Source organism: Dermacentor variabilis, chromosome 4 (genome assembly GCF_050947875.1).
Source record: "Dermacentor variabilis isolate Ectoservices chromosome 4, ASM5094787v1, whole genome shotgun sequence".
NCBI lineage: Eukaryota > Metazoa > Arthropoda > Arachnida > Ixodida > Ixodidae > Dermacentor > Dermacentor variabilis.
Window position 1 is genome coordinate 151,422,330 of NC_134571.1, and position 27,835 is coordinate 151,450,164.

The 27,835-nt window shown below is 43.9% G+C and overlaps 1 protein-coding gene across 2 annotated transcripts in view; it reads right to left on the reverse strand.

Annotated features, from left to right (window-relative positions):
* Positions 1 to 27,835, reverse strand: part of LOC142578011 (venom metalloproteinase BumaMPs1-like) — a 94,856-nt gene that overhangs the window by 50,477 nt on the left and 16,544 nt on the right. For both annotated transcript variants that reach the window (XM_075687439.1, XM_075687438.1), the window contains exons 3-7: positions 24,073 to 24,162; positions 18,229 to 18,361; positions 15,814 to 15,873; positions 15,394 to 15,515; positions 3,518 to 3,592 (exon numbers count right to left, since the gene is read on the reverse strand). In XM_075687439.1, the coding sequence (XP_075543554.1) occupies positions 3,518 to 3,592; positions 15,394 to 15,515; positions 15,814 to 15,873; positions 18,229 to 18,361; positions 24,073 to 24,162 (480 nt within the window). The remainder of the gene's footprint in view (positions 1 to 3,517; positions 3,593 to 15,393; positions 15,516 to 15,813; positions 15,874 to 18,228; positions 18,362 to 24,072; positions 24,163 to 27,835) is intronic.

The following is a 27,835-nucleotide window of genomic DNA, read 5'->3' on the forward strand; positions in this document are numbered from 1 at the left end:
ATAGTGAGAAAAGATGGCAGTCAAATGACGCGAGAGATAATCGAAGCCGCTGAGATTGCGCGTTTGGGAAGTATGTGCGTGAGCATCCCATCAGTGTCCCTTAGTGCAAAGAAAATAGACTCCCTCATGCGCTAATCTGAAATTTTGTATCCTGGTTCCTTTTTGCAATGTCAAGTGCAGCAAAAATGACCACATGACAAAGCCGGCTTGGCATTGGTAAATGGCCGTGTTTGTAAAAGATTTTTGCTTTCTGTTTTTGTCGTTACCCTCCTCCCTTCTACCCCCCTCCCCCCGAGTATCTCCCTGTACTTATTCTATTGACAATGGAATAAAACAATAGTTGCAAGTAGCGCTCTGCGGTGTGTGTCTCTCCTCTGTGTGCGTCGTCCAAATGTTGCGCAATCGAACCTCTAATTCGTTGCAAGACAATCTACTACTAAACATGGCAACAGTTGCGGACAAACTGTTGAAATGTATATTCGAGGTACCCTGCAGTACGTTTTGCTTTTTTTATGACAAGAAAACTAGAGGACGCGTAAGCAACGCCTATAAGAGTGAAACGCGACAGAATTCGCAGATTCCTCACTGCTTCTCGCGCTTCGCGCAAACTGCAGCTTATGCAACATTAATGTTTAGCGGGAAAAGCTAGCAGTGACCGCTATGGTAGAAACGCGGCGTCTTGGTTGTGTCGATGCCGGAGGTAGTGCACAGCCACGAAAACAAGGCAATATTTTCAAGCTTTTTTATTATTGAGCACTTTTAATATTTAATTGTGAGAAGATTTAACATAAAAGCCATGCGCTGTGGGTGTTTTTTTTTTTCATGGCATTTGTGTATAGGCTTTCATTCTCAAAATTCCCAAAATAACTTTGTAATAAACGTAAGACAAGGCATGAGCAACAATATTGTAAGAATGGTGAGGCAGTATGACCCGCACATACCGCATGTCATATAGCAAGACGTGGCATATACATATACCTCAATATATGTGGGAATTTTCGCTCACGGGGACCCGGGCGCCGGACGCCGACAGCGATGCCGAATTTCCCCCGAGAGGTGTTAAAAGAAACCCAGTACATATTTGATCATGGGGACAATTGGTGGAACGTGTGGAGTAGCAAACGCGGAGTCATCTACTGCAATGCGAAGATGACGCTACACTATTGGTCATCTAGCAGACCATCGCTCATGCCACGATGCCACGCGCAGTATGAAGCAATGATAACCTTAACCTCTCAAATGCGTACAAAGAATGACACGCAGTGTAACCTCAAGAAAATAGGTCGCACAGTGTGTTCTGTGCTTTACATACAAGTGCAATTGCTACACGCAAGTTAAAATTAACATTACCACGCCCGTCTCGTATTAAACCAAGCTTGGAAAAACCTAGATATGTAGTCAACATCAGCATTAATTATCGTCAACCAACGCTACTGCTACAAAAGCTTCGTTTACAGTTACTTATTGCGCATTGTTTCACATCCTTTTATTTATTTATTTATTTATTTATTTTATTTATTTATTTATTTATTTATTTATTTATTTATTTATTTATTTATTTATTTATTTATTTATTTATTTATTGACTACTGCGTACACCTGAGCAATTTTAGATTGCGTTCGCGTGTGAACGCCACGGTCTCTAAAGGAGAATCATGTTGGGGGCTTACACGAGGGTTTACATTCTTGTTGTCGGGTATGTAGACAGCCTAACACTGCCGCCAAAGAAGCACGAAAAAAGAACATGTGTTCACTGAAAGGAGGGTGGAAGCAGGTTGAGTCAGCCTTCTGTTGCTAGGCGAGACCTGGCTGGATATGCATGCACAAAACAGGACTCTTTACCTTCCTGCATGGTCGCAGATTAATTAAGCCTGGTCCCGTGCAATGTGGGCCTAGTATTTGGCCGTAAGAGCCGCAGGTTACTTCGTGTGGTTGAGGTTATCAAAAATCTGGGCCCTCAGTTTCTCTTCCTTGTGTTCAAACTATTGGATATATTTCAATGTGTCACACATATGCGTGTTTTTCTATACAAAGTGGCAAACATGACTCTCGCTATAGACTCAGACACAGCAAATTGAGGGCTCTGCAAGCAATAAATGAACAGCAAACACAAACTCATTTGCAATAGGGAAGTTTAATGTGCAATAAAATTGGTTAACAGTACTATATAAGGTTTTGTATGACAAGTTAAAAGCCGTACACTCTGAGAAAATGTGATACATGAAGCGTTCAACTTTGTATTCTTACTTTTCTCCTTCCCGATATATTCAGAGAATAGCGGTATTATGTTTATTGCTATTATACGTAATAAACGGGAGAGCATGTAGTGATTATTTATTGCTTGCATGACTTCTTCTTTAAATTATGGCCGGAGAACCTGCTTGGTATAATCTTGCCCTAGAATGTTGCGTTACACCCTGATGTGAATACTAATAAATGTGAACCTTGCTATGTTATATGCTACAATTAAAGAAATGTGATATGATGGCCCCCATCAGGTGCTCTTCAACTTCATCTCCTGCGCTCTTCTACAAGTATATTAATGAGAAACTGTTTACATAACTTCAAAAAGTGTGCCAAAGATTAAATGCATTTCGCTGCCATCCTTAGTTTCTAGAGTTTTCAGCAGCCAGCATATATTTTACCTGAATAAAGGTAGTGTTTAAAAGGATAATGGAATCGACTGATGCACCCTAGAGTGCTGCTTACGAACGTTCGGCATACCTACATGTATACCTCCCTGTCAGGTAACGACTAAAGGAGAGCTGGGGCAACAACTCTATGCTTCCACAATCAAGCGAAATGCGCTATACCTTATCGTATACTACACGCAATACAGACAAAGGTACATGAATAGAACATCTGCAACATCGTCCAATCAATACAACATTTCCATGGTGGTCATCAATTTGAGGAAACATCTGAGGCGCCACTGAATGTATTCGAATATTCATCCTAGCAGCTCTGTTTATATTAAAGATTCCTATTCCTACTCCTTCGCGAATTGCTACTTAACTATAATGCAAACTAATTAAGGGGAAATGAGACATCGAGCCAATCGTAGCAATAGCTACAAAGGAATCCCATATGGGTTCCTCGGAAGAAAAGCCTCTCAGTTCAAGAAAAATTCGTCCTTGTCCGGGACTCGAAATCCGGACTACCACCTTTCCGGGGCAGCTACTCTACCATCTGAACTAACTAGGCCGCTAGCAGATGGCCGGACGAAGTCGAATTAATCAACACCTCGAAGCGAAGGCAATAGATTGATGTAATAGTGATGCGGAAACCCGCAAAGGGGCTTTCCACCTTGTAGGTTTCCGCAGAAATATTAAGTCACATAATGGAACAGTTCGCACGTAGGTCCCCAAATATAACCTTGAAACAGAAATATTTAAATATATTGCATGCTTGCTTCTACGCTTTACGACTTGAACCTTCAGCAGTACAAATTGCACTCACATGTACATGCAGTCAAATTTACCGCGTGTATAGAAAAGGTGAAATAAACCAGCTTTACCCTTTTAGTTACGCTGACGCCAACAATCACCAGCTGAACCCTTGGCTGAATAAAGCTTCGATAGCGTAAATTGGCCTATTGGAACAAAAAGAAAGCGTTTACATTCATCAGCCACATAAATATGTGCATTAGGCACGCTAATACTTGTAATGTATAGACTAGTATTGGAAATGTTGGGGTGGAATGGTAAACAATGACATGGAGAAGAATGTCGATAAACTCAGCCCATAAAGCATATTGCAATGTGACGGTTGCTGCTCCCAGCAGTACATTTTCGCAAAAGTCTGCAGCAGTAATAGAACATGTAAAAGAAATTAAGTACCTACAACACATGTAAGTTTTTCGCCATTTACATTGCGCCAATTTCGCAAAGTAAACTTGGCAAGTATACTGGAAACATAATATAAAAGTGGAAAAACGCACAATTTGCTCTGAGCAGGCTCTTTTCCTGCTCAAATATATGTGGCGACAGTTTGGTAAAAATGGCGCTTGGAAAACTTCTTACGCTTTCACTTGGCGACTTTGTCTTTCTCAACAGATAATCGTTTTCTACTGCTCTACCAGAACGGCCATTTTCACTTTCCCGCACGTTCCTTCAGACCCTCCAAAGCAGCTCCCTTGATCGGTCAGGAGCTTTGCTGGCCCAATGAAAAATGCGCGCGCGTGTTTCTGACGGATGTGCAGGAGCACAGCTGCTTCTGCCTCTAGTGTGCCAAACTCACTCTATAGGCTACCTGTACAATGTGAAAAGGAAAGCTGCGTTTAACAGTAGCTTGTGTGATGCACACCGTATTTTCTTTTCTGGTAAGTTATACGATTCTACTTAGGAGCTATGAACCACGTCAGCGAATGCTGCAGTATATTGGAGCACGTAATACGATTTTCAGTTAACTGTCACTTCGCTGACACGATGCTGCAAAAGAAACTCGTCTCGATCGGAGCTTATGTTGACCTGCGACATGACGCCACGTGACGTTGCGTTTAGTACTTCTAATAAATAGGCCAATCAATTCCCTGAAGTGTATTTTGCTGACACTTAGATTTCAGAGTCATTTTGTCCCTAACACCTTCACTGCCGGTACTTGCATCTCATGACTGTGTGCCCTGTCTATCACGCGAGGTACGGGCTCATCTGTCTTTCACCTCAGCGGTGCTTCATCCTGTAATTAAAGAAATCTGACTTCGCGAGCTGGAAGTCACAGAAAACTTCAGCTAATTTTGCTACTAAGCAACAGTATAAACGGTTGAAAACCCCCTAACACCTTGTCGTGCTCACCGAGAGCTCTTTCTTCTCTAAGTCACTTCTTTATGCTGGTCATTACATCAACACGGAGGAGGACTTATTCCTGGCCCGCATATTAGTTTACCTAAACTACTTCCGGAATGTCTGCAGATAACTTGTACGTCTTCGGCAGCCTTCCCCTAACCCGACTATATATCTCTGCTCTGCACCTTTTATCGCCATCAACATTATTTGTCGGCTTCAATCTTTTTGCGCATCTAGCTATCTATCCAGCTTCTTACGCCGAATTAGTGGCTCAAGTTGACTAACAGTTTGGGACACAATGCATGTGCCTGTGGCCGATGTGCCACTGTGTCCGTTGCAGTTTCATTCTTCCAGCTTCTTAATTTGATTCTCGGCTTGTCGTCGTCGTCCAGGCTTCTACACCGAATTAGATGCCCAAGTTGAGTATTTCCTAGAGCCTCTAAGTGTGACTCGTGATCGCAATGCTATTATTGTGCCACATTGTTGTCATCCCAGTTTTCTCACCCGACTGTGGTGATGCCATCATATTCACGCCATCATCTCCATACAGTCGCCATGCTTTCGTTGTCACATCGCTGTCGTGACACCTCCGTGGTCGCTCCATCGTCTTCCGCGTTTTCATTCGACTCTCGTCGTTACATATGTCATCCTGTTGTCGTCAAATATCCGATCGTCAACAAGTGGTCGTTTTGTTTTACCATCCTCATGACTTCCGGAACGTCATGTCGTTGCAGCCCCCATACTACCTTCGTCATTCTAAATATCTCATTGGTTCTTCGTAATTGCATTGTATTTAGGCTGTCGTCATTCAGTAATAATTATGCTCTCACTGTCATGCCATCGTCATTAGGAGGTCGCTGTAATTCATCCGTTGTCAGACTCTTACCGTCCCGTCATCATGACCGTGCCATCGTCATCACTCCAGCTTCGTCATGCGTCTTTCATTATGCAGCCGTCATCATGCTATCGTTCTCGTACAGACTTCTTGATACAATCGCCACCAAACCATTGTCATGATACACTCTTCGTTAGCCCAATGTACTCATCCCAATGTCATCAGCCATCATCATCACATCCTCGTCGTCACGCAGTCGCTTTGCCATTGTCATCACTCCACTACGCCATCCCATTCGACGACTTATGGATTTTATCATCAGCCTGGATCCCCCCACTGCAGGGAAAAAGCCTCTCCCATACTTCTCCAACTACCCCGATCATGTACTAATTGCGGCCATGTTGTCCCTGCAAACTTCTTAATCTCATCCGCCATCTAAATTTCTGCCGTACCCTGCTACGCTTCCCTTCCCTTGGAATCCACTCCGTAACCCTTAACGACAATCGGTTATCTTCCCTCCTCATTACATGCCCTGCCCATGCCCTCTTCTTTTCCTTGATTTCAATTAAGATGTCATTAACTCGCGTTTGTCCCCTCACCAAATCTGCTCTCTTTCTATCCCTTAACGTTACACCTATCATTCTTCTTTCCATGGCTTCTTGCGTCGTCCTCAATTTAAGCAGAACCCTTTTCGTAAGCCTCCAGGTTTCTGCCCCGTACGTAAGAACTGGTAAGACAGCTGTTGTACACTTTTCTCTTGAGGGAAAATGGCGACCTGCTCTTCATGACGGGAGAATGCCTGCCAAACGCACCCCAGCACATTCTTATTCTTCTGAATATTTCAGCTTCGTGATCTGGATATGCGGACACTACTTGCCCTAAGTATTCCCTTACTACTTCCAGTGCCTCGCTACCTATCGTAAACTGCTTTTCTCTTCCGAGACTGTTCTCTTCCCCAATTCTTCCCAATCCAGGTCTCTGAATACCTATTGTAAACACACTGTGAATAGTATCGGAGAGATCATATCTCCCTGTCTGACGCCTTTCATTATTGGAATTCTGTTGCTTTCTTTATGGTAGACTACGGTGGCTGTGGAGCCGCTATAGGCAGTTTGCGAACGTAGTTCCCGCGCCTACTAGGGCGCGCCTCGCGGCGGCGAGCGCGCACCCGGAAGGGTACGACCGGCCCCCTTGCGTTCGGATAGACTGGCTGTGCACTGTTTCGCGCGTAGCTGTTGCTTTTTCTGAGCAATGCCCAAGTGCGACACGAATTGTTGCGTAGTGGGCTGCCACAGCACGTGCAGCTACTCACCAGGAACGAAGTTTTGCAGGTTTCCGAGCCGACCGTATGAAGTAGAACGGCTTCAATACTGGATCGCGCTAGTCCGACGGCAGAAGCAAGCTGTTTTATGTTCCGACGTTATGCCAAGTGCGTTGTAACGCTGAATTCGTTGCTTTTACAGCAATGATGGCGGCAACAAGACACCTACACTGCGTACCAGGATAAGCAGCAAACAAAGTAGTTCGTTTCCACACTTTACCGCAGTAAAGCTGTGGAAACCTTTCCCAATACTCTCCCATTCAAACAGCGCCAGGGCTTGCTGAGAGCGATGAGGAGGGGTTGCAGCTGGCTCAACTGGCATACACCCTTCTGCGCCCTGCATAACAACTAAGGGGCAGTTGAGATCACCAAAATATTTGACGACGTGGTTTATTGGAACTTCCTTTGCACGCACTGAAAAATCGCAACGTAGAAAGTCTCGGACTTCCAGTAACTTGGACGAAAATATTTTCCCAGCATAGTCTAACACAACTGGTAAGCTCCTCACTTTTTTCTTGTGTTTAGGGAGATGAATGTTAGCATACCTCAGGTAGGTCTTACGAGGCGTTCGTACGCCCCACGTTCTTGGATGAGATGTTTTCGATTAGCATATGCCGCCATGTATGTACAGGACAACTACCGCGGCGTGCTTGCACTTCCCTGCGATGCCAGCACGGCAATCGCAGCTCCCCGCTAGGATTTGTCTACTGTCGCCAATCTACAAGAATCAATGTCACCTATAATTTCATGAGTCCACACCGTATATAAAGAAGTAACTTACGCTGAGCTTCACGCATCTTGCTGGGGTGCTGATTTTCGTTTGCGGAATGCACCTAGCAGTCACTTCCGATAAATGCGAGTTCAGCAGTTCCCTCACGTCACGCCCCGCTTCAAATAGACGACTTTCTTTGTCTAAATTCTTTCTGCGAAAAAGCTTTCAAGATCTTGTAATTCCCGAAACCCGGCTAAAATTAATATCGGCGCGCTGTTTCGAGCCATCACTACCGTTTCACAGGGCGCCAAAGACGCAGCGCCAGGTGCTGATGCCGTGAGTAATCCTACCGCATTCGAGCAACTATTCGTCATATGGCGCTAGGGGTCCCAAAGACAGGGCGCCGCCTAGCACTTGCAACGTGCCCATAGATATCTTTCAGTATTTTTACATATAGCTCGTCCACATTCTGATTCCGTTATTCCTCCATGACTGCTGAGGTTTCGACTGAATCAAACGCTTCCTTGTAATCAATGAAAGCTGTTTATAAGGTTTGATTATATTCCGCACATTTCTCTATCACCTGATTGATTGTGTGAATATAGTCTATTGTTGAGTAGCCTTTACGGAATCCTGTCTGGTCCTTTGGTTGACAGAAGTCTAAGGTGTCCCTGATTCTATTTGCGATTACCTTAGTAAATACTTTGTAGGCAACGGACAGTAAGCTGATGGGTCTATGATTTCTCATGTCATTGGCGTCTCCTTTCTTATGGATTAGGATTATGTTAGCGTTCTTCCAAGATTCCGGTGCGCTCGAAGTCAAGAGGCATTGCGTGTAGAGTCATTGCGTGTCATCGCTTTTACATATTTATACAGAAATCATGCTGTTCTTATTCAAGCGTATTTACACCACCGTTATCATGCAATCATTTTCACTGGGTCGTTGTAGATACTCGCTATCATGCAATCGTCATCATACCGTGGCGGACCTGCTGTCATCGTCCTTACAGCTTCGTCACCGGCTGTCATCATAGCCTTGTCATCACGCAATCGTCGTCATAGATTCTTCGACACTCCATTTCCGTTATGTCATCATCACCATCTGCCACAGTTATGCTATTTTCAAACTTTACCAATCGTTTATACATTGCCGTCATGTCATTGTGGTGACGCCACCCTTTTGTGCCAGTGACGCCATTCCTTCTTCGTCGTTCCGTCGTCGTCGCTGCGTCGCTTAATTTAGTCTTCGTCATGGTGCAGTGCTCACGGGCGACTTTGACGAGAAACAGCAATAGGAAACTTGCAGGACGCTGATGCAATGCAAGTATTATAAGTAAGACTACAGATGTTTATTAAACCTCTGTAGTCCTGATTGTAATACTTGCATTGAATCACATCAGGAATAAGGTGTGTCGCTATATTGTTTGATTGACACTCGCATTACTATTAATATTCATCTTGAGATTAGTGCTGCCGTAATTTTTTATCAAGTAGGCCATGACATATGCTAGCTCTGAGTGCAATATCAGGAGGTGCTGCACCCTTATTTCGTTTTTCAATACCTCCATGTGCCTTGAAAATTCCATGACGTGAAGGCTTTATTTTCTCCTTTTCTCTTAGACGGCATGAAGTCCACCTTGAACTCGTTGAGGTTGCCTTCGCTCGGGTTTGTGCTTGTTCTTCTCCTTTATTGTGCTTGTTTAGCTCAATGTGAAGATGTTTCATTTCAATATAAACATTATTAACCTTGATGTTTGCCTTGTGCACTTCGCATTCTGAGCTCCTAATCAGTTGTTCCTGCGTTTCACGTCCTGCCTCCCATTTTTTCTCGAACTTCAATGGATTCAAACCTTTTATCGATTTCCTCATCGCCTGGCCCAAATGCACTGATTCTTTCATTGATATCTTGTTTTCTTTTATGTACGTATGTCTAGAAACTGTTTATACTTGTATTTCAATGCAACATCTGCCTTTGTTTGTGTCCACATGTTAAACACCTCTTATGTAATACCCCAAATTGGGTCTTTAAAGTAATAAAATGAAATGAAGCATTTCGCAGATTCACGGTTTTATGTGATCATCCGTACATGAATACATCTGTTTTGAGCCTATTTTTCAATCAATCAATCAATCAATCAATCAATGAAACAATCAATCATTCACTCAATCATTTAGTAATTACATGATCAATAAATTATTTATTATTCAATCAATCGATAAATAAATCACTCAATTTATATATCTGTCTATCTGACCTCTCATGCTGCTCTGTAGACTAAGTTGTCAACCAGCTTGGGTCACTAGGAATGGGTTCATGGCCGTGATCTCCTGGCCATTCTGTCGTCATAATTCCACTTTCCTAATATGACTGATCATACCATCGTTGTCAAGACTGCTACGCCAACCCAGTCGCCACAATTGTCTAATAGTTTGAACGATTCTGTCGGTACTTGTGGTTGTGATGCCGCCATGATTGTGTCATTGTCGTGCCTCCTGCTTCGTCATTCGACTCTGGTCATGCAATTGTCCTCACGCAGGCTTCGTTATACAGGAATCGTCACGCCGTTGTCTTCATAAAACCGGCATAATAACATTGTTCTCGTACAGTTCTCAAACTGTCGTCGTTATACAGTCCTCTTCATGAACATCATTTTCATACCATCGTCGCGATACCGTCGCCGTCGTACCCCTGTCGTCATTTAGTTTTGGCATCTAACTCTAGCCATGCTATCTCCGCCGCACGGCATCGTCATGTCATAGAAGACACGCGGTAGTTTCCTTTATTCACAGTACCTAGAACGTACGTTATCTAGTCATAGTGTAAGAAGGGCATCAACATGGTAATTATAGCACTGTCATCCTCTTGCTGTCGTGCTTTCGTCGTTTCACTGACGTCCATCTTTCTTCCTCATTATATAGTATTTGTGCGATTGTCATTCAATCCTGAATGTGCCGCCGTTGTCATGTCATCGTCGTCACTGCTTGGTCGACACTAAATAGCTGTCATGCCTCTCCTGTACTTTGTGAGCAGGCCGTTTTTGCCGTTCCAGCGATGTCTCTCAAGCATTGTCATCTGGCTCTTGTCATTTCGTCATCAGCATACATACTTCATGATACAGTCGTCGTCCTGGCAATAGTCATCATACAGTCATAGCCATCGCGTGGTTCTCATATTGGGCCTCTACGATTTTCCACTTTTGGCTATCCGCGAGCTACCAGGGCCAGCCAGAGCGTCTTCGTTTTTCTCAACTTGCTCCGCCCACCGCGCGACGCACTTCCCCCGGGCGTTCGTTTTACTCGGCCTGGACGGTTCTCGCTACCCGCTGGCTGCCATAACCAGCCGGGACGATTTTGGTCTTGCTGCTCTGAGGACGTTCTCCGGCTAGCAGGCGATAAAAGAGGCGATGAGCGCTCGCTGCCGTCTTTGTGGGGACTTGACGGATCGCAACGGGGGCGCATGAGCGCTTTATCTCGCTCAGCCAAGTGGCTACGGTCATTATCGGATTTTCTTACTTCTAACTTTACCTTCTTAGGTTCTAAAGCACATTCGGCATTTTGAGGCGGTGGGATACGAGCGGCAGTGAATCATTTGAAGCTTCTGTGCGTGTGTGTCCCGAGAAGGCTTCTTTCCGGCAGTGAACAGCGCGCCGTGCTCTCATGCGTGCATGTTATCTGCTTCGTGTTCTGCGCAAGTTCTAGACGCTCATTCATACGCATTTTGGTACATTTTTGGTCCATTTTTCTCTTGTGGTTTTCGTTTTCACATATCTTGTGTATATATGCGGTGATATCTCCTTTTTAGCAGTTAGCGAAGGCATCCGGCGGGCACGCGGCGCGAGCCAATATGGCCCTGAACTAAGACCTCCACACTACGAGAAACTCTCGCCACTTCATTAGCAATAAATCTTTTTCACTCTCTCTCCATCGTATTCTTGGGTGCTATCTCGAAGCACCGTGTGTTCTAGCTGCAGGTTGTTGATGTAAAGAAAGCGCTGGTTGAATGATAGGTACACGTACAGTCGCGTGCAATATGACTTGCAACATCCTTGTTCGTGGTCGAAGGGGCTCCAGGGCTACGCAGCAGCTCTGACATGCGAAATAGCGTTTTAATAAGCATCACTAATTGAAGGTGTGTTTAGAAATGGATCACACCCTTTGTCTGCACAGCCGTACAGTGTTGGAGGCCCTTCGACAACGAGGACCGATGTTGCAGGTCATATTACGCGTGACTGCACATTAGCTGATCGCTATCATGATCGTAACCAATATTGTTTTTCGTGTACAACACTTCGCTGGTCGCAGGCGGCGAGCATTTTTATGCTTCAGCCGCATTCCGAGCTCCTTTGGGTCATAAGAGAAGCACCATTAGCGGAAAAAAATCTTTTTGAAATCGAAGGCCAAACATGTCAGCGCAAAACTTTGTGTGCAGATAAAGTGTACCCGACATCCTGCTTTTCTGCCTCGTCAAGCGATGACACAACGTGAACTCATCAATGTCGCCGGTGGGCGATGGGATCCCTTTGAGCAGGCATCCTCGAGCAATCGTTTTCGGGGACACAATAACTTGCGCGCGATATTGCGTCTTGGCATCGCGCGTGTTGGAGGCCGTCTGTTACTCTGCGCAAAGTGAGGGTGGCCAGTGCGCTTCCTGTGCCGAATCGCTGTGAAATCTAGCGAAAGTGCTGGTATTGCTGAATGCAACTATGCGTTTTCAAGCTGGAAACGCACAAATTGGCCGAGTACGCCAAGCGCTTGCAGGGTTCGCCGGGCGGTGCCATGTTGGTAGCATGGTTATATTTATCCCGCGGCTAGCTGACCCGGCGTTCTATTTTGGAAACTTCGGGCAGCTTAGGATTGTCTTGGAATCCCAGCCCACGTGACTTCCTGTCAGGACCGGAACTAGCTGGCTGCCATCTGGCTGCTAGCGGATTGCCAGAACTTTGAAAATTGAAGAGGCGCATTGTTCTCATGCTAACTTCTTCATTACGTCGTCGTCATACAGTCACCCTCGTGTATTCGTTGTCCTAATCGCGTAGTGTTGCCATCGCGTCTGTTCTATTTACGACATTCGAACTTTAACATCGACATACGTTATTGGATAACATGCGACGACAGTCATGCCGTCACGGTGGTACCGCCTTTTTGAATCGACTGATGTCATTCGTTCTTCGTCCTTCTATGTCCCACTTGTCATGCCACCATCGTCATTGCGTCATGGTGAGATAGTGGTATTATGTATCGGTTTTCATTGATCGTTGTCATCAGTGTCATAAGCACTATGTCGTTGACATAAACGACATAGTGCTTATCCACCGAGAAGCAAAATTCATAAACTACGCAGATGATATGAGTGTTTTTTTATCTAACAACTCTTTTACAGGCCTCATTGGTGCAGCGAACAACCTATTAACCCATCTCTCAAGATGGAGTGAAGACAACTTTTTAAAGGTAAACTCAAATAAAACACAAGTAGCCATCTTTAAAACAAGAGGCACGTGTGCTCCATTGACCCACAACATATTTTACAACTCTGAGAAAATAGAGGTTGTTGACGCGGTAAAAGTACTTGGCGTATATTTTACCGACACATTGCAATGGGACGCCCACGTGGATTTTGTACTCCAGAAGCTGAGCCGCATAGCAGGTATACTACATAGAAATCGCTACCTTTTACCAACGTCAGCTAAATTGATCATTTATAATGCACTGTTTGCCTCGCATGTAAACTATTGCCATCTTGTATGGGGCACGATATCAGCTTCCAATCACTCTAAAATACTATTGATGCAAAAAAATAACACGCGCTATCGCAACTGTGCCATACAACTCGCACACTGAGAGTCTTTTCACCAAGTACAACATAATAAAAAGTCATCATCTCTACAAACAAACCCTCCTACGCACCAGTACTTTCAGGAAGAAAATAGAAGTAACTTAATGACAAATATAGCAAGCTTAAAAGAGAATACACCCACATATGGACGCGCAGCCATGAAAAATGGCTCATAACCTTTTCGAGGACAAATTACGGCCATCAAATGGTCGCAAATACCCTGCCACGGCTACTAAATTCTTATCTAGAAGCCGGCACTGACATCCATGCCTGGACACCATCGCAGCTCATCTGTCTGGCGAAAACTACGATTTAAATCGCCATGGTTCTGTAAAACCACATGTATTCATTGAAAGAAATGTAATTTATTTGATGTAACGCACTGTTCTTTATTTTTTCGATTTCTGAAATGGTTCTTCGCCACCGGTCTCCCAATATGTAAAGGGGGCCAGGGACCACTCAAGCTGCCAATAGGCAGCTTTTACCTTGGCCCCCTCCATTTGGTTGTAAATGGGCACAAATAAAATGAAATGAAATGAAATAAAATGAGCTTAACATTCTTTAGGTTATTTAGTTTGTGCTATGACGATAGGACGTCAAGAATGGAAATACAAAAGAAAAGAACGAAAGGTAGAAAGTCCTTTAAGCTTTGAAAAAGGGCTCGTTGGAACAACCAGAGATTTCGGTGAAAGATTTTTAATGTAGAGTGATGTTTGTGCGCTAGTGAACACTGTAAGAAATATCATGGGCCAATATTCATAGCGAATATCACATTGACGTAGGCAGCTGATCAATGAGAAATAGTTCCTACAAATGAAAAGCCTCGTGTATCCGGAAGCAGTTTTCATAGTGTTATCAATGCATTAAGCCGAAGCATAAAGTCCCCCTAGAGCAAGGTATCTTTTCGTCCACATTCTTTACCGTTTAATTTATTTCTGCACTTCAAAAAAGTACAAAAACTGGCCTCCTCTACGTTTTTTCTGGCTTCATCTTCTGTTACATCGCATGGTTGTTAAAAAGTTCGAGGAAAGTGAATCTCATGTAGTAGGATGTTAGATGAAAGTGAGCAATTTAGGCCATTCACAAAGGAAAATTGTTTGACGTTTGGGAACCCCCACTTGTTCCTAGTTTGCATATTAGCTGGAAGTACTGTCCTAGTCAGTAGACTTCCCAAGAAAGAGATGTAGCGCCTTACTCCAACTTTATCTCTGCCCACTGCCCATTATATGTATGGAAATAAACACTACAGCACTCTGTCTACTACACCTTGACCAAGAAACCTGCGTAGCTTCTGAAACGTCAGATAATAATTTTTGGATTGCTGAGTGAGAGTGCGTCGCTCTTGTAGGAATATTTTATGTTTATGAAACATATTTCCATAACGCTCTGGAGATATAGGTAAATTTAAGTCAGCGCTGCGGAGCGTTACAGTTGCTATTGTTAAGCACTTTTTAGATTTGCTGCATACGCATTCATCGAAAAAAAGGCGCATTTGGGTCTTGAAATGCGTTCTATCGGGACCGGTCTCTAAATTGACCACAATCGAAAAGGGCTGCCACAATATTTTGTACTAAAAAATAATAGAGAGGGAATGTTGCACTAATGCTACTAGTTTTCCTGGTTCGACTTTATTAGGCCATATAAATGAGCAAGGTGATACGTCTTGCCCCTTCGTAAATTGTTGCTTTGGTAATTTTCTTTTATCTGATACATTATGCTGGCTACGGTTTTACACTTTACTGTCTTCTGGTGACTGCCAACAGAAAATAAGTTTACTCTTACCAGGAATGTATGTGGCGACATCGTGATTACTTTTTCTTTAATTGTATTTATAAATGGGGGGGAATAAAAAGCAGTAGCTTCTAACCTAACAGTCATTTGGACCTGGCAGAAGAACAGGATACGTACCGAAGTAGTCATAATAGCAACGTATCTTGCAATTTTCTTTTCTTCAAATTTTAATGCTTTGCAGATGAGGTAATCAACGACGACGTATACTTCAGGCGTTATTAACACAGGCAAACGTGGTGCTGTTGAAAAGATAATTAAATGTGTTGTAATTTCTGTGAAGTAGTGATACGCTATTGGGGGTGGGAAACAACGGGAAACAAAGACAGAAGTGCTAAAAAATAAATTCGCCGTTTTCTGAGTGAACTTGCGTCAAGTAAACCGAGCAACATTAAAGGTAAAACTACAGAAGCGAGAACAATCATCGGTGAATAAATTTGCTCTCACGTATCAAGTTTGTCAACTATTTCTATATAGCTATATGGTGTGGTAGACAAGTGACTGGATAAGATGGAGGCTATGGTACTTGAGAAACCTTACCTTTGTACCAATCAAATCGAGGTTCGACCTGTCGCGCCTCCATGCTGATATTTGGCGTTGCTGCAGAAGGAAAGAAGTACACAAACAGTGTCAAACGTAGTATTGAAAGTACTTGAGGCTCTTTATTCTTTGTGTGTGAGGAGATAGTGCTATTAAAATAGCCGCATTCTTACCTTCATGAACATAGTGCTTTATTGCATCTGTTGTACGAACACGTATAAAATATCCTTACGTATAAAGTGGTCTGATTGACGTTTTCGTGATAATAAATTTTGTTATAAGCTAATATACCGGGTGTTTCAGCTTATTTCTGTCAAACCCTAAGAAAATCTATGTTCGGCCTGCAAAAACCCCGCCAACCAAGTGCTTGTAAATGCCATCTTAAGCAAAATAACTAGTTTTGCTGTTCACATAATTTATCAAAAGCCCCTGAACCACCTGTCCTCGAAGTTCATAAACGCAACTGAATTTACAGTAGAGTATTGTAGAAATACCTTGACGCAAAAAGTTATTCTATTCCTTCATAAGAAGCGCAATTGTTGGCAGTCAAAGGTCAACTTCACGGCCCTCCTGCTCCTTCTTCAATGCCTTGCACTGCTAAGGCTATGGTAGAGAAAGGTTGGTCCACAACGTTCGACATACTGAACGCCACTGCGTGGCATAGTCAAAATTTTATTTTGAATGTCCCCGTAAACGGCGCTATTTCCGAGTTTGGCGCCTACGACGCGCCAAACGCGGTCGTTCTCAGCGAGTTGCAGTGCCCACAGCCAACGTACTGCTCCCGGCAACACGGGGATGCCGCGGTGTCAAAGCCACTTTGCAGACCGCAGCTACATGAAACGCTAGTGCATGTGCGCAGTGTTTGCTTTGCGCACGACAAGTCTTGAGTGTGCGCTGGCGCTCATTTGCTCCTGTGTGGCTGTGCTACACGTTTCAGGCTGGCTTGGTTTTGCACCAGCTTGGTCGTTGGATAGTAGCCACATCCAAGATGCGCATTTTTAGGCCTTGTCAGCCGCTAAGTTAGAAGCGAAGTATGCGATGGTGCCTAGCCAGGTGCGGCCAGGAGTGAACGCGCGCTTGCACTCGTATGTGTGGTCTGACGTCATGTAGCGTGAAGGTCGAGGATAATGGAGTGTTCAAAAGTAATCGAGATTTGCGTCACCCGAAGTCTTGGGCACCACTAAGCAGGCTGGGAAAAGCTTAGCGGCTACGCGGGCGGCCGCGGCCAAGGATGAGCAGACGATAACCGGACTCTTCTGCATATACTTAATCCTTACCGTTGTTCGAAAGCATATTTTCTCTTTCTGCAGTCATCTTGTTAAACAGCTTCAATAAGTGCACACATTATTAAAAAAAACAAGCGCAGTGATTCAACCATCTTTGTTCGTTGTTGTCAGTTATTAACCACTTGTTGCCGCATACGCAATATGCTGTACGACGAAATATAGCGCCCGAAAAACTCGGAACGAGGCTTGTGTTGAAAAGAGAATGTTTCAGAATAGGGGGATTTTGCACTGCGCTTTGCAGCGCCACGCGGCGTCTAAGACTGCAAAATGTAGCTAAGGTGTGGACAGCAGCACACGCTATCCGTGGACTGTGCTTTTTCACCAAGCATGAGAGTGGTTCAGGACCCCACTAAATAACTCATTTAACCGACAAACTTATGAAGCTGCAATTCAAAGCCGGAAACGCAGCATGCTGGGTAACGTATTGAGCAACAATAAATGGTTCTTTTTACATTAAATTGGCTGTTCAAATTTTATCATTCCTACACTCATTTAAAACCACTAAAAATCTGGAAATCAACCATGTGATGCGGTTCTAGCGCGCATTCGAATTACTGCCTTCACCATGCCGCAGACGTGTTATCAAAGCTGTCTGCATGCACAACAAAACAATCAATTGACTGCAAGCGGAAGAAGATGGATGACCATGACCGCCTTCTGAGAGGAATCATCATCAGCCATGGTAACCCTCTCCCTCACGTAGCGTGTCGACGGCAAGAAATCTGACAGGGCTACAATATATTAAATTGGTTATTTATTATTATATGACATGCCTTCATTTACTTTACCACTTCCTTGCCCAAATTAAGTTAACAGAAGAGGCTGCTAAAGACCTTTTATTTAGGCCGTCTCGTTTCCTTCTGGTGTAGTTTCGATATTATGCGTCCTTGTCGCAGTGATTATTTGTTGAAAGCTTGGGTGAGAGCACCTTGTGTCGCCACGCGGCACTGCCGAATGCCCTGATACTTTTGGGTGAATCCATTAGAGGTTTGTGAAAACAACTCCTTGCTCAAAACCGGTATACCTAATTAAAATGAATCTCTTCTTTTAGAGTATTTAGAATATTTCCACCGTAGATCGCATGCAAGATGCGAATTCTTAAAGCAATAAGCCAGTGACGTCTCCTTACAGTAATCGTCTCTTCGATGTTCCTTATTCTCTGGGTCAGGAATCTCGTAGAGTTTATGAGGTATTTCACCACTTGACGATCTCTCCATCTCTTCCAACGGTTTTATACGCAAAGTGTGGCCAAGTACACCCTCCTAAAATATTTGCAATAATGAGTGACAGCAAACAGAATGAAAGAGACCATATTTCACTTTAAGGAAAGGAGCACTGCTGAGCACTATGTCTTACTTGCTGTTTATTAGGAATGTAAACACTTAGATGTTAATTCATCGCAATGAAGGAAAAATTAACGATAGAGACAACACCAAATAGTGACAGATACTTACTGGGTACAACCTTAATATAGAGGCAAACTATGGTTGATATGTACGTAGGCTCCAACTGTCAGGCAATGAATGCAATAGTAAATGAGTGGTCACTGCTGAAAATGTTTATTACTGATGGCAGCAAACGGTGCCTCCAGCAACGATAACTGCTCGAAATGTCTTGACAGGGAATGTGAATAAATTTTACGGCGTAGCAGTGGAGCTATGCGATTGAAGGGGCAGCTGTAGACCACTAAAATAGGGGTGAAAGATGGGATGAGCGGCTGCGTCAAATAGGGTCAACGCTGCTTAGTCATAGTACGAAATGCAATGTTGTCAGGCGCATACAGTTTGCTCGGGTGAGGTATGAGGGTGCAAGCAATTAATATGCATGCAGGCTGGGTTGCAGCCTGTTGTGATAAAAGTGGGATGAATTCAGGCATTCTGCATAAAAAGGCCACGTCGAGAACCGGGCATAACGTATAATCGCCGACAAGTGGGTAATTAGGTGAACAGAAATATGTGAAGGATTGACCCTCATGTTAAAACATCTTAGTGTATAGGTGTCTTCGAGCAACAGAGATGCTGAGGTAGTAAAAAAGAGACCTTTTGAGGTATTCTGTAAGTCTTCACTAAGTTGGCGTGTCCATTTCGTATGCTGTTGAAGTTCTGATTTTCTGGGGTCGTCTGGTTATTGCTCACGCGTACCCCAGCCTAGCCAATGAAAGCTTCAGCAGCCGACATAACTGACATGCTCAGAAACTGGACGCTTACAGAATCACCCGCCCTGCATTTAAGTAAACCCCTATCGAGCAATAGATAATGCAGCATGCGTCTAGAAGAAGCCATGACCGATAATCACGTCATCAGTATACTGCAGAAGCATGGCATACAAAGTAGTTGTCTGACACCCAGAAATACTCACAGAAGTGCACATTCCAAGAATCAAACGTGCAGTGCTATCGCTGGACCCTGCAGGGCACTGAGCAGCGGGAGTAATAATTTTGCGGAGCCTAGTGCAGTGCGAAGCACTTATGACAATCCGCGCTCTGCGCTCTTTAAAGGCTTTAATGGTAATATCATCGACAGGAACAGCCACTTGGTTTCGTCATGTACGAGTCGATAATAGAGAATTGTTGTGCACGGTAATGAATGCAGTATCACATCTAATATCTCCGCAACATTTTTTTGCATATCGTAGTTGCCGGAAGTTCGTAAGGAACGAGAACCAGCACGCATGCACGCTTGAGCGTAGAGTAGACGACTGTACCTCGAATTTTGTACTATGAATTCAGAACATTATTGTTCTGAATGAGGCCAAAAACGTCCAGTGCTCTCGCTACGACACCAGAATTGACGACTTTCGTTTGGAGGCGATGACCAGCGACGTATAAAATTGCGGCGCACGCCTCCAACGCGAGTGACGTTCATACATACAGGTTGTTTTTTTTTTTCTTAAATGCTGTAACTTCTACTATCTTGAGCTATTTCTGAACTTCTTTTTTGTGGTTTGTTTATGTAATCACCAACTGCTATGCCCGGGTGTTCTGGGGTCCATTTGTCCCTGCGCATGTTTTCATTTTTCTTACTTTGCTGGCACATGTCTTTTGGTTTCTGCCGCTTTATATCTGCTGGACATTTTATCATATATATTATACGGTACAAGTTGTATGAGTATCCCTCCCATCAAGATAGTTCTGTAGCTCTGTTTGACCACCAGTTGGATATTATCAGCAATACCTGGCTTGCCTAAATCTATTTCCTTTCTCTCATTATCAACTGCCATGTTGCAATCTCCCGCTTTCTACCTAATCGATACGGCTGCTTTACTTTCTGTTAGTGTCGCAAAAGTATACTTTTGCTCCTTTGCTTTTTTGGGTGTTCCTTCAGTTTGGTTGATACTTTTTATTTTAAGTTCCAAGTGTTACTAGTGGTTCAATGCAATGATTTTGCACTGTGCTTGAATTTTCGCGGGCACCAGACTCGTCTGTGTCGCTGACGGGCACTCCTACCCTTTTCATTCATAGCGATCGCTTTCTTTAGCACATCCAGACACTTTTCCACGCGCATGTTTCTTTCCGTGTATGGAAGGGGGGTCAACGTCGGCCAGTAGGTATGAAGCGGCTTCTGTATTGCCGCAGAAATAACATCGACAACTGATGTGTTGCCCAAAGAAACAACTTCGGCACTCCTTCTGCAATATGACCATGTGCGTATTCATGGGCACTTTTCGTACTGATGGGACAATGTGCCAAAAGGCGTCTATAGCCTTCAAAAATGCGGCAGAACCCGTCTGACGAGATCTGTTGCTTGCAATGCATTAGAATTCAATCACTACAGCGGTACAACGTGTTGCGACCGTCGAAACGCCTTTTGTACGAGGCGTGTGCTGCAGCTAGTTTCAACTTTCGCGCCTCCCCAAGAACACTCGTCGCCATCTAACGCCACCGCCGCAAAGCCTGCGCAGGGCCTCCGAAATACATGCACATGCGTGCGAGCGCTGAGAAACACGTGATGCGCCACCGGGATCCTATGTCGCGGTTTTTTTTTGGACACGCTGTGCCTACAAGTCACACTGCTTAGAATTCCGCACGTGGTATCATATACGAGAAGCGTGGCACACCTGTTCCTGTGAACCCTGAGAATTGTTCCCTCGCTTTCCGCACACTCAGTGGACGAGAAGTGCATTGAAGAGTGACACGTACTTAAGGAATTCATGGCGCAGCTCGCTAAAGCGTAGCCGTGAAATTTGAACCCCCCTATAGCATCGCGTTGGCTTTCTTTGTGGAGCCCTTGAGCTATGGCTTCGATTGTAGGTAGCATCGCAGTTTTTTAAGGGATTTTTGGTCATTCTAGGGCGGCAAATTCTCAGAGCAACACACCTAATTACACAAAATGGCATCAAAACGTTTATTGAGGAGCGCCACCCAAGTACTGACACACAACCAGACAGGCTATTTGGCATCAAAGAGGTTCATTGAAGGCCACCGCAGACCGTTTGTCAAATACCTAGTGTTCCAAGTCTGTCCTCGTGAAGGATACCCGCGAACAGCGGTGCCTACCCACTCGCATCTAAGGTGTCCCATGTCGGCGTGGCAGAGTCGTTGAAGAGCAACACATATGTACACGCTGTCGCACACTTAGGGGCCGAACCTGGTTGGGCGGTTGATTTCGAAAGCTCTTGCCCCAAGACAGCAGCCCTATGCGCAAACCATACGGCCACAGATGAACAAGTCACACAGGTAGACGGGGAAGCGGTTAAATACAAATAAAGATAGATAGATAAGTAGATAGATAGATAGATAGATAGATAGATAGATAGATAGATAGATAGATAGATAGATAGATAGATAGATAGATCGATAGATAGATAGATAGCTAGATAGATAGATAGATAGATAGATAGATAGATAGATAGATAGATAGATAGATAGATAGATAGATAGATAGATAGATAGATATCCCTTTAAAGTTCTATACAACCCACCTTACGATAAATGACGAGATTAATGCGATTACCAATAAAGCATCGTAGTATCGCCATAACGCCATCGCAGAGACGCGTCGTGTATGCGGCGTGTATCCCACCTCGCTCCTGCCTTATGCACAAGTCCTTGCTACGTCATGCAGTGCCGCTTCCGCGAAGTCCGGGCTTCCCAATTGTTTCAATATAATGCTGAGACGACTTTGCGTATATAAGTTAGGCAGGTTCAGTTCAGCCGAGCCCTGGATAAATTTAAATTATTATTTTGCCAATGCAGAGTGGTACATGCTAAGGTGCGCAAAGTCCCCCAAGTAGGCGTCAACTAACTTTATGGCAAAAAGCAGATACATAGGGATGCATACATACAGTGGCACATGCGCAGTTGTCCATCGTAAGGCCACGGAGGTTCCCTGAAGAACGCCATATACCCTGTGGCTTGTACCTCGTGACCTAATTTGTCCTCAAATAGGTTCATTAAAGAGCGGCACATAGCAAGTGGTGCAGTTTGTCGTCTGGATGCAGCTTGGCTTCTGCCCGCCCTGCGTAATTTGTATGCTTGATATATTTGCATGGTGTTTATTTTTTTCAGAAATTGTAGAAACGTACCGTTGCGTACCTTGTACTTAAGTTTATCCAGTTTCCCCTCAAGCGCTGTTGTGTGCATAGCAGTGCCGTTTGTTTGCCTTTTCCCACCGTCTATTGCCTTTGTTCCCTCCTCAACCTCTTGTATCTGAATTGCGAGCGAAGAATAACAGGGCCCTTATTCACTAGTTTCATGACTTCATTCGATCTACCCACCCTCTGCCTCCCCTCCCCCTCCTCTCTACTATTCTAGCTAGCTTCACTGTAGACTTGCAGGTTAGTAAAAAGGTAAACGGGATGCAATTTCTGCATTGCTTTTGCGCGATACCGCGGATACTTACAATTGTCAAGAGGCTAACATGGCGACGACCAGAGAGCTCTAGAGGGAATTTTGCACATTCAACATGGTGCAAAGGTCAACCCGATTTTATCGCGTCGCCTTTCCTCTGTGCCACGCTCCTTCCATATATACATGCTCTGAACACCCCCTCCCCTCCTCCTCCCACGCACGGTGCAACACGGACATCAGTAGCAGCAGTAGACAATTCGAAGGAAGAAGCAAAGAAAGCTTTACTAATTAATGTCTCCTATCAACTTGTACCTGTCACGTGACTAGTGTATTGTTCAACTAAACGCGTGAACAGGCTGGACCGCATGATACTACGTACAGCTCTTCTGGCCAGTGAGTGTGTATCGAGTGCTTTGCAAGCCTGCGCATACTCTGAGCACATACAAATTTAGTAGATAAGATCTATTTCTTGAGGTTGAAAAGCATAGCAATAATAAATCAATCCAAGTTCGAAAAATTTTTTGACATGCGGCACACAAGCCTACATGAGAGTTTTAAAACATATTTATATTTTCTTTATTCTAGCCCGTTGAACCAACGTACTGAACATTTGATTAATTTCATGCTTTGCAGAACGCAATTTTCTTTCATTGTTTCGTCCGAATAACAGCCTTCATCAAGATGTCAATGCAGTATTGTGGAATTGGGATCTTCTATTTGGTTGGCAGATGGCTACGAAGGCAAATTATTATTTGAAAGAAAAAAAACAATTGGATATAACAGTGCGCTACCCTCGGGGACATGCGGTCAGCAGTGGCAGCCTTGCGCTGATGAATGACATGTGATGGTTCGTCACTAGAATATTAATTACCTTTGAACCTTTTTTCAGAAAGCGATAGTCGGAACTGGCAACTTGAAGTAAGCTTTCCCTACAGCCCAATTAACTTTTGTCACCGAAAAATTGCGATTACCCGCTGAAGTGTGACCCAACAAATAGCAGTTCTGAGAGTGTTGCAAAAGAGCAACTGGCAGGCTAATGCACACCTTTCAATGCAGCTTTAGAATTTACGCTACTGCGCTGAGCTGCAGTAGCGAATCTGAGCTGCAGACAGCCAGTGTAAGGTTAACACAGCCGCAGTGAGCTCGCTGCATGCCGCAAGGTGTTGACATGAAACTGATACGTACAACGCTCAAGCCATCGTCTTCTGAAACATGTACAGCTGCCATCTGTTCCTGATCGTCATAAAGATTCATGTCCATTTCAGCACCAAGCATCTGAAACAAGAGTACTTATAATGGAAAAATCCGCAGAACATAAATCACGATGACAGCCTATGGTACTGCAGTTATCACTCAAGCAATGTAACAGGAAAGCCTATTGGTTAAGTCATGCCTATTTATAATGTGTATTGGTCAATATGAGACTTCCGTTTTTTCAGCAACATGAGACATACATTGCTTCCAGTGTTGGCTTACTTCATTATTGCATTCGCTTTACAACGACGCCCATAAGCCTGACAACGTGACGACCATTGTATGATGATGATGCAGTGCAGACAATGGAATGATGAGGAAGGAAGGACGCCAATAGGATCACAAAAAAGTATGACGACGGCTGCATGACGACATCGAGATGACGATCTTGAAATGATGGTAATGGTATAATGACAGCGTGACGACCAAAACATAAAGAAGATGGTATGGTGACGAGTGCATGAGACCAACCCGATTACGAAGCTGCGGCGATTACGTTGGCATGATAAGGAATCCGTGAAAATGACTGATAATTATGCAATGTCCACTACAGTATGACAACGGAGGGGTAATCACTATTGAATTAGGACATCAAGAATATACTAGAATGATATAGAAGGAATTGCTAGGGCTATATGACGACGACAGCATGAAGACAATGAGAAAATGTCACATAAGTGATGACGTTAGAAAGACGCCTTCACACAAAGGCATGGCGACAGTGGGATCAAGAAGATAGATTGACGAAGACGGAACGACCACGAAGGCAACACGATGACGGTATGGCTATGAATACTTGACAACAGCGTTATGTGCACGGCGCACTGATGTGGCACGCATGCTAACGGTATGACGACAATGGGATGGTAAAAACAACATGACGACACCTGTACAATGCAGAATATATAATGATGCTGGCATGACTATGGCGTGTGGCGACTATGACATGACGAGAGCTGGATGACGAAGCTGAACTGACGGTGATACGACAACATATGCTGCATCACGACAATGATGTGACAACTAATTCCTGGCGCCTGTATGACGATAATGGCGGGCACGACGGCATAACTACACCAATATGACAACGGCTCCATTAGTGCGGCTTTCTAATGATAATGCAATGGCGACTATGGCATGACAATGCCGGATTAATGCTGATTCCATGACGAGAACAAGGACAGGTTAGAATGAACGAGAATAAATGACATCGATGAAACTACAAATACAGTATGACGGCGACAGCATGGCTACAATTCGTTGATGTTTTTGAGTTAATCACGATGGCAAGATTAAAAACTGGATAGATGCAGCAAGTGGGCATTCGTATAGTGACGACTGTGGGAAAAAATGGTCATAGAAGGATCACGGTGACATCGCCACTACGGCATGACAGCGGGTTCATCAGGATTACAGTATGACGACGCAATGATATGACACCGGTATGTGGACAGTGGATGAGAATGAACGTATGAAGAAGATTTGTTACAACTACTGTATGATAACGACTCGACGATGGCGATGGAATGATGACGATGACATAAAGAGAGCGAACTAATGAACTTGCAATAACGACGATGGAACGACTATGATAGCATAGCGATGACGACACGACAGCGATTGCATGACGACGACCGTATGAAGACGACGACATTACGATGATGCCGTGACAACATTATGAGGACAATAAGGTGCATTCAGTGTACAACAACCACGGCGTGACAATGACAGCTTGAAGAAAGTCGGGTGATGAAGCTGGAGCGGCGGCGATACAACGTCCTCATGGACACCATGAAGTAAAGCACATGCGTATTGGTCCATGCTGCTAGGCTACTTGGGTTACTGGCCCGTCTTGGAAGGCTTGACGACAGTGGCATAACGTAAGTCAGATGGGGCTGCTGCAATGCACCTATGAAACGACCAGGACGTCATCACGACAAGAAATACCTAGTGGTTCGATTTGGTAGCGAACTCGCGCCGCTGGGTAGGCGTGAGAGGTTAGAGTTATTATTGAATATATCGGTGTCCCACCTAATTTGGACCAAGATGTTAAAAATACCTAGGAGCAGTAGAGAAATCGTACCGACTGCATAGTAGCCGCAGTCGTATGTACTTACGGCGAGTATTTTTTTATGACGAAGTATTACTTAATTCCGTCCTTTTAATTAGAGAACTTTTTAATTATTGCTTGAATCAGAAACATATCAATTACAATGTCCTAGGGAACCTTAAATAACCTCCGAATCAAGCATTTATTTGCTGCTGAAGTAGTCCAGGATGTTCCTTTCAAGAAAAAACAAAAGCCCGCGAAATACGAAATAGATACGCACTCGAATGCCCTACTCAAGCGCCTTGAAACCATTGAAATACCATTGAAATATATACCAACCATTGAAATATATACGGCTGCATTCTCTTATCGCCGCAGCGTACGAGGCTCCGCTACGCTTTCCAATGCATCAGTGGCGTGTTTTTTTATGCCGCGACCATCACATAGCGTGAAGCCCTGTGTCGAGCTGCCGCCGCTAGAAAAGCCGTGTATCCGGTGCTACTGGCTTGCGAGCGCTTGAGTAGCGGCGCGTGAGGGCGTATCTATTTCGTATATTGGATGGTTCGCGCGCTTTTACTTTTTTGCGGAAAGACTAACGAGACAAAGCAGAGCACTAAACAAATGCTTGATTCGGAGGGTATTTGAGCTACCCTACAAATTTATAATGGATATGTTTAGGACTCAAGCAAGAATTAAACAGTTCACTGATTAAGAGTAATTAAGCAATACTTAGTGCTGAAAAAAATACTGGACGTAAGTACATACGACTACAGCTACTATGCAGCCGGTACGATTTCTCTAGAGCTCTTGGGTATTCTTAAAATCTAGGTCCAAGTTAGCTGGGGGACCCTGTATATATATATATATATATATATATATATATTATTGCTATTATTAACAACAACCCTTTAAAGCCATTTCATGGGACTCTTCTTTAGGAAGTCGGCAACGAGTGAATATAGAAAGCGATGGATTCTTTGTGTATACGTTGTTGGCTGCTCCTTTGTTTGAGAAGTTACGTACTGGCTAAGTCTCGGTGCTTTATACGTAATATTATCTTTATTGGTTTACATAAATATTCAGTTTTTCGGTAAGGTTAATATGTTTATGTATGTATGTATTATGCATATTATGTTTGGAAAACACCTTTGTTCTGAAGTTTCCCATATTTTGGGGAGCTTGAGTTACATCGTACCTTTACACTAGAATATGGAGAAGCAAGGGATATAGATTAAGGGATATGGATTGGTTGCAACGTCCCTTTCATTTTACGTGTGCCGGTAAATTTAGCGCAAGTTATCGCGGCTTGCTCATGGTATGCCGTGATATCTATTTGCAGATATAAACGACAATGTTCTGGTAGTCGGAGATGGAATAAATTTTATTACACTCACTCGAAGACACCGTTGGGGGCCCTTTCAGGAGATACTTTATATCGCTTCGTACAACTGACAAATTTCTCTTGGGCAGACGCTTATATTTTGTAGACATTTGTTTTCCAAATCACCACGAACACGGTTGTTGAGAGGGCACACGAGCATTTCATTTGGTCATGGTACTTTTCGGCTCATTACACTCTACGCGGGTACATGACAAAGGACAACTTATTTCTCAAATTTTTTTGGTAATCTTGACAGCATTAGT